This window comes from Tauraco erythrolophus, unplaced genomic scaffold (assembly GCF_009769465.1).
Source record: "Tauraco erythrolophus isolate bTauEry1 unplaced genomic scaffold, bTauEry1.pri scaffold_147_arrow_ctg1, whole genome shotgun sequence".
Lineage (NCBI taxonomy): Eukaryota > Metazoa > Chordata > Aves > Musophagiformes > Musophagidae > Tauraco > Tauraco erythrolophus.
In genome coordinates, this window is record NW_028238609.1 from 4,787 (window position 1) to 13,085 (window position 8,299).

The 8,299-nt window shown below is 43.8% G+C and overlaps 1 protein-coding gene across 1 annotated transcript; it reads left to right on the forward strand.

The window, feature by feature from the left end:
• Positions 1-1,567: 1,567 nt before the first annotated feature.
• On the forward strand, positions 1,568-7,660 carry LOC147526056 (syncytin-1-like; the record flags this gene model as incomplete). Its single annotated transcript, XM_086630570.1, has 2 exons — positions 1,568-1,665; positions 6,996-7,660. Coding segments are annotated over 2 exons (763 nt in total), but the record flags the coding sequence as incomplete, so codon positions are not given.
• Positions 7,661-8,299: the final 639 nt, after the last annotated feature.

Sequence of the window (8,299 nt, forward strand, 5' to 3'; positions counted from 1 at the left end):
GCCATTGAGATAACTTGAAGGACAAAAGTAATCTAGTTGGTAACCTTGTGCTCTGGGGCCCAAACAGGGGTTGTCCATACCCGAGAGAATATTATGGCCAGTCTCGGAAAGGAATTCCTCCACAGGCAGCCCAGAAAGCCAACCGTATCCTGGGCTGCATCAAAAGAAGCATGGCCAGCAGGTCGAGGGAGGTGATTCTGCCCCTCTACTCAGCTCTTGTGAGACCCCACCTGGAGTACTGCGTTCAGCTCTGGAGTTCCTAACACAAGAAGGACATGGAGCTGCTGGAGTGAGTCCAGAGGAGGGCCACGAAGATGATCCGAGGGCTGGAACACCTCTGCTATGAAGAGAGGCTGAGAGAGTTGGGGCTGTTCAGCCTGGAGAAGAGAAGGCTCCAGGGTGATCTTATTGCAGCTTTCCAGTACTTAAAAGGGGCCTACAAGAAAGCTGGAGAGGGACGTTTTACAAGGGTGTGTAGTGATAGGACAAGGGGCAATGGATTTAAACTGAAAGAGGGGAGATTTAAATTGGATATAAGGAAGAAATTTTTCACTCAGAGGGTGGTGAGGCAGTGGAACAGGTTGCCCAGAGAAGTTGTAGATGCCCCATCCCTGGAAGTGTTCAAGGCCAGGTTGGATGAGGCTTTGGGCAACCTGGTGTAGTGGAGGGTTTCCCTGCCCCTGGCAGGGGGGTTGGAACTAGATGATCTTTGAGGTCCCTTCCAACCCTAACCATTCTATGATTCTATGAATACTAATTGGCCAGTTTGGCCCTCAATCTTAAGTTCAGGTACAAATCATAAGGAGAGTCGTGGACCCCTTGTCCCGGCTATGCTCCCCCCTTATCCTGTTGTGCTCCTGCACACTGGCAAGAACATGGCAAGCTGAAAAGTCCTTGAGACCTCAGTGCCAACTACAAACATCAGTGTGCTGTCAACATTCTTCTCAGAGCGAGCCTCTGTGTAAAACCAAAACACGGAGCTCTTCTAGCTGCTAAGAAGAAGAGCTAACTCTGTCCCAGCTAAAACCAGGACACCACTGGCCACTTTTCTTGCTCAGTAATACCTAAGGCCAGTTGGATGGCTTTCACCTCTGCAAACTGACTTGATTCACCTTCTCCTTCAGCAGCTTCTGCAACTTGTCATATAAGACTCCATGCAGCAGCTTTCCACCTGCGATGTTTTCCCACAATGCGACAGGATCCATCAGTGAACAGGGCATGTCACTTTTCATTCTCTGATAGTTCTTTATACAGTGGGGCTTCCTCAGCACATGGCACCTCCTCCTCTTCTCTTCTGGTGACATTACAAAGTCTTTACCTTCAGTCCAGTTTGTGATCACTTCCAAAATTCCCGGGCAACTGAGGTTTCCTATACAAGCCCTTTGTGTGATCACTAAAACCCACTTAATCCATGTGGCATCAGTTGCGTGATGTGTAGATGGGACACTGCCTTTGAACATCCAGCCCAGCACCAGCAGTCGAGGTACCAGGAGGAGCTGTGCTTCAGTACCAATCACTTCTGAAGCAGCTCAGACTCCTTCATATGCTGCCAATATCTCTTTTTCAGTTGGAGTATAGCGGGCTTCAGATCCTCTGTATCCTCGACTCCAAAACCCAAGAGGTCAACTTCGAGTCTCCCCTGGTGCTTTCTGCCAGAGGCTCCAGGTAGGGCCATTCTCCCTGGCTGCAGTGTAGAGCATGTTTTTCACATCTTGTCCTGCCCGGACTGGCCCAAGGGCTACTGCATGGACAATCTCCTGTTTAATTTGTTCAAAGGCTTGCTGTTGCTCAGGGCCCCATGTAAAATCATTATTCTTCTTGGTCACTTCGTAGAGAGGGCTCACAATTAGACTATAACTTGGAATATGCATCCTCCAAAAGCCCATAACACCTAGGAAAGCTTGTGTTTCTTACTAGTCCGTGGGGACATAGCTGCTATTTTATTGATCACTTCCACTGGGATATGACAACAACCATCTTGCCATTTTAGTCCTAAGAACTAGATCTCCTGTGCAGGTCCCTTGACCTTACTTAGTTTTATGGCAAAAACAGCCTCCAGAAGGATTTGAAATATTTTTTTTCCTTTCTTAAAAACTTCTGCTGTGTTGCCCCATATGATGTCATTGATGTACTGCAAATGTTCCAGAGCTTTGCCCTGTTCCAGTGCAGTCTAGGTCAGTCCATGGCAGATGGCAGGACTGTGTTTCCACCCCTGGGACAGTCAATTCCAGGTGTACTGGACACTCCAAGTGAAAGCGAACTGTGGCCTGCACTCTGCTGCCAAAGGGATCAAGAAAAACACATTAGCACTATCAATTGTGGCGTACCACTTGGCTGCCTTTGACTCCAGTTCATACTAAAGTTCCAGCATATCTGACACCACAGCACTCAGCGGCAGTGTGACTTCATTCAGGCCACAATAGTCTATTGTTAGCCTCCACTCTCCATTAGACTTGCGCACTGGCAATATGGGACTGTTGAAGGGGGAATGAATTTTGCTGATTACCCCTTGGCTCTCCAGTTGACAAATGAGCTCATGGATAGGGATCAGAGAGTCTCAGTTGGTGCAATACTGCCACCAGTGCACCATCATAGTAGCCATTGGCATCTGTTGTTCTTCAACCCTCAGCAATCTCACAACAGAAGGGTCCTCTGAGAGGCTGGGCAAGGTAGACGGCTGTTTAATATCCTCCATCTTCAAGGCAGCTATACCAAAAGCCCACCAGTACCTTTTTGGGTCCCTGAAATACCCCCTCCTGAGGTAGTCTATGCCCAGGATGCATGGGGCCTCTGGGCCAGTCACAATGAAGTGCTTTTGCCACTCATTCCCGGTTAGACTCACTTCAGCTTCCAATACAGTCAGCTGTTGGGATCCTCCTGTCACTCCAGAACTACAGATGGGTTCTTCCCCTTTATAGCTTGATGGCATTAAGGTGCATTTTGCACCGGTGTCCACTAGAGCCCTATACTCCTGTGGGTCTGATGTGCCAGGCCATCGTATCCACACAGTCCAATAAACCCTGTTATCCCTCTCCTCCACCTGGCTGTAGGCAGGGTCCCTCTAGTCCTGGTCACAGAATTCATCACTCACCTTCTTTAAAAGTGAACTAGAAGTCCCTTCAAGAGAATCAGAAATGGGGTCAGCCCTTCTATACTGTCTGGGGAGCTATCTGCTGGAAACTGGAGCAGCATTTTTCCTAGAAGAATCCCCTTTTGTGATTGTTTTTTCTTTCAGCTCCTGTACCCATGTCCTTAGAGTCAAGGTAGGTTTTCCATCCCACTTCCTCATGTCCTCTCCGTGGTCACACAGGAAAAAACACAGGTTACCATAGATTTTTATACTTACCTGATGCTCCAAAAGCACTTTTGGGAAGAGATTTATTGAAACAGTTAAGGGAAAAAATTAAGTTTGAAAAAGGAGAAGTCACTCTGAAGGTAAACGATCAACAGTATATTCAAATAATGAGTCTGTCTCTAGCCAGTGTCCCCACCAAAGGAAAAATCAATGAGGAAATCCTGGATCAGGTATATCCTGGAGTATGGTCCACTGATGTACCCGGGAGAGCAAAGGATGCTCCACCTGTGGAAGTTAAACTTAAGGAAGGACAGCAACCAGTAAGAATTAAGCAGTATCCATTGAGAAAAGAGGACAGGGAAGAAATTCGGCCCATAATAGAAAAATTTTTGCAGCTGGGGTTATTAAAAGAATGTGAGTCTGATTTTAATACCCCCATACTGCCTGTCCGCAAGCCCGATGGATCATATCGAATAGTCCAAGATTTACGGGCCATAAATAAAATAACTGAAGATCTTTACCCAGTGGTAGCGAACCCATACACTTTGCTGATTGAATTAACACCTGAACTAACCTGGTTTACTGTTTTAGATTTAAAGGATGCCTTCTTTTGCCTCTCTCTCCACAAAGCCAGCCAGAAAATATTTGCATTTGAATGGGAAAGCCCTAAAAGTGGGCGTAAAACTCAAATTACTTGGACAGTATTACCACAAGGATTCAAAAATAGCCCCACCATATTTGGTAATCAACTTGCAAAAGATCTTGAGTCCTGGGAAGCCCCACCTGAGGAAGGGAAACTGCTACAGTATGTAGACGACATCTTAATTGCCACTAAAACTGAAGCTGCATGTGTGACATGGACTGTAAGTTTATTAAACTTCTTAGGACTCCAAGGATATAGAGTGTCAAAGAAGAAAGCCCAGGTGGTGCAGCGTGAAGTGGTCTATCTGGGTTATGAAATTAGCGCAGGACAGAGAACTTTGGGACAAGCTCGGAAAGGAACAATATGTCAGACCCTGAGACCTAAAACAGTAAAGGAGTTACGAACTTTTCTGGGAATGACTGGGTGGTGCCGGCTATGGATCTATAACTATGGAGTGCTTGTCAAACCTTTGTATACATTGATAACAAGGACTGGGTACAAAGACCTTAAATGGGACAAGGAAGCAGAACAAGCTTTTGAGCAACTAAAAAGGGCCTTAATGTCGGCTCCGGCATTGGGACTCCCTGATGAGAGTAAACCTTTTCTCCTTTTCTCCCACGAGAAACAAGGCATTGCTTTAGGAATACTAGCACAAGATCTAGGCTCGTATCGGTGAGCAGTTGCCTACTTTTCCAAACAACTGGATGCAACTGCAAAGGGTTGGCCTGGATGCCTGAGAGCAGTCGCGGCCGTAGTGCTAAACATCCAGGAAGCCCGAAAGTTTACCCTGGGCCAGAAAATGACTGTGTTATTATCACATATGGTATCGGCCATATTGGAACAAAAGGGTGGACATTGGCTCTCCCCACAAAGATTTTTGAAATATCAAGCTATACTGATAGAACAAGATGATGTGAAAATTGTGGTCACTAACATTGTCAACCCAGCTTCTTTCCTCAGCAGAAATACAGGAGAGCCAGTGCACCATGACTGTCTGGAGACTATTGAATCAACTTATTCCAGTCGTCCAGATCTGAGAGACAGTCCCATGGAAAACACGGAGAACTGGTTCACGGATGGGAGCAGCGATGTCCTAAGCGGTAAAAGACATGTTGGATATGCCATTACCACCAGTCAGAAGGTAATTGAGTCAAGACCTCTACCCATAAACACTTCTGCACAGAAGACAGAAATAATTGCTCTGACTCGCGCCTTGGAATTGGCCCAAGGAAAAGCTGTGAACATCTACACAGACTCTAAATATGCCTTTGGAGTCGTGCACGCGCATGGGGCAATATGGAAAGAAAGAGGACTATTGAACTCACAGGGCAAACATATTAAGCATGCAGAGGAAATCTTGAAACTTTTGGAAGCAGTCCAAATCCCCAGAAAAATAGCGATCATGCACATTAAAGCACATCAGAAAATAAGCTCCAAATTGGAAAAAGGAAATGAGCTGGTGGACAGAGAGGCAAAACAGGTAGCCAAAACAAAGGTAAGAGTAGAAGGAGCCTTGATTCCTGATGGAAAGATCTCCCTAGAAGGTAAACCAGAATATACTAGAGAGGATCAGAAACTTATTACTGATTTAGGAGGGTCATATAATAATGAAGGCTGGGCTCTTACCCCACAAGGAAAACTAATCGTTCCCTCCTATCTAACCTGGTCTCTAATAAGAGAAGAACATAGAAAAAGACACTGGGGGGCTGAGGCCCTGTATAAACACTTAATTAAAGAAATTATAGCTAGAAACTTATACACCATTGTGAGACAAGTAACTAAACAATGTGATCTTTGCCTCCAGACAAATCCCAAAAACACCCCCAAACTAGAAATGGGCCAAATTGGAAAAGGTAATGTGCCCGGACAACAATGGCAGATTGATTTTTCAGAACTTCCAAGAAAAGGGGGGTATCGATATTTGTTGGTATTAACTGATACCTTTTCAGGTTGGCCAGAAGCTTTTCCTACCATAACCAATAAGGCTCGAGAGGTAACTAAGGTATTAATACAGGAAATAATACCACATTTTGGAGTTCCAGAGGTTATATCTTCAGATCGAGGATCACATTTTATTTCAAAAGTGGTACAAAAGATGAGTCGACACTTGGGTATAGATTGGCAACTTCATACCCCTTATCAACCCCAATCTAGTGGTCAAGTAGAAAAAATGAATCATTTAATTAAACAACAAATTGTAAAATTAGGACAAGAATTTAATCTACCCTGGCCTCAATCTCTGCCTTTAGCTCTTTTGCGAATACGAACAAAGCCAAGGGCAAAGGAAGGGTTGAGCCCTTTTGAAATTTTATATGGCAGACCTTATAAAATACGAAAAGGGATATCTTCACAAGCTGGAGAAGAAATCAGGACTTCTTATATGATAGCTTTAAGTAAACAGCTCAACAAAATTAGGAAACGTACTCAATACTCAAGACAGGGGATTGGATAGGCCAGTACATAATATACAACCTGGAGACTATATATATGTTAAGTCTCTTACAGGAAAAACTTTGGAACCACAGTGGGAAGGACCTTTCCAGGTACTGCTTACTTCATACACTGCTATCAAGATTAAAGAGAAAATCGCATGGATTCATCATACCCAAGTTAAGAAAGCCTGTAAAGCACCATGGAAAGCCACGCAAGTACAACCTACCAAATTGCGATTATCTCGATTATAATTACGCGAATTCCAGGATGGCAGACAAACACACATCTAAGTGTGACACAAGGAATTGCAACAGCATTAAATAGAACTGATTGTTGGATCTGTGCTCAGATGCCTAGAGACGGAGAGACTCCCATACCTCTTATAGGAATACCAATAAATAGCAAAAAGAATACTCCAGATTTATGGGTCAACACTAATTGGGAAAAAAGTATAGATCAGCAGATTAAAATAGTTACGACCAACGAACTAACAAATGCTACATGTTACCGGAGATGTAATCCCCCAAAAGGGAAAGGTAAAATCGATTGTTTAACTAGTACTTTTGTAGGAAACTACACAAATTGTAAAAAATTAATTGATATTGGAACTTCAAGTGTAAATAGATATAACAAGTGGCCAGTCCCTGAGGGGCAAGGATGGTATTGGCTATGTAATGATACTGCCTATAAGACTTTACCTGCAGGATGGAAAAGTACTTGTGCTTTGGGAGCTGTAGTCCCCAATGCATCTATATATGACCGACTGGATACCCAAAAGGGATGGATAAGATCAGTATTAAGGTGGCTAAAGAGAGCTCCTAACAACCCATTAGTAATAAGGCCCACTGGATTCCACAGTTTTGTCAGATGGCTAATACCCTCATTAGGAGTTAGTAAATTAGAAAAGGCAATCGTAAACATTTCAGCAACCATTGAAATTATTGAAAACCGGACCCGCGACACAATCCTTGAAACTCAAACTGAAGTTACTAGTTTGTCAAAGGTTGTATTACAGAATCAAATGGCATTAGATTTGTTACTGGCTTCACAAGGAGGAGTTTGTACCGTCATTAATGAAGATTGTTGTACATACATAGACCAAAGTGGAAGAATAACTACGGTTCTACAAGAAATCTGGGAGCAAACCAAAGTTCTGCATGAGGCGGCACAAGATGACGCCTCATGGGGAGTCACAGATTTAATTAATAAACTAACATCTTGGCTTCCACATTTTGCTTGGTTGAAAACTATGTTCTTAGCCATAATAACAATTATAGCTATGGGTCTCTGTTTGTATAATGATAGGAATTTTTCTGAGGTGTTGCATAAGCGGAATAATAATAAAGTAAATGAATTTACTAATTCTTTAGAAAAGGGGGGAATGATAGAGGGGCTACGACGTGCTTGATCTTGCTTAACCACTTTTAAGTCAGCTCAGCTCAAGCCATATATCTATAAGTCTCACAACCCTTGTATAAGATAAGCAGGAACCAAGATGGAGAACAAGGACAGTCCTGATGACTTCGCAGAGAACAGTCATAATGACTTTGCTAATTTTCAAGGAGGTGAAAAGGTCATCACGAGGAAGACATACGGCCTTCATCCCTGAGACCCCTACTCACGACCACCAGAAGACACTGCGCACGCGCAACTGGGAAAAGTTAAAGGTGGAGACTATGGAAATGACTTCTCAGAGCTCATTGTAATAAGACCACCTATTTGGGGAAAACTTATGCTTATATAATAATTTTTTGTATAAATACGAGAATGTTACTCTGGTGGGCATGCACGTTTTGTGGTGGAGCGATCCCCCGTGCATCCAGCGCTGAATAAACATACCGATTCTATAATTTTGATTATAGAGTATTATTCCGCACGTCACACCCACCAACCACGGTCCCGGGCAAAACAGACTCGGCTTTCTGAAA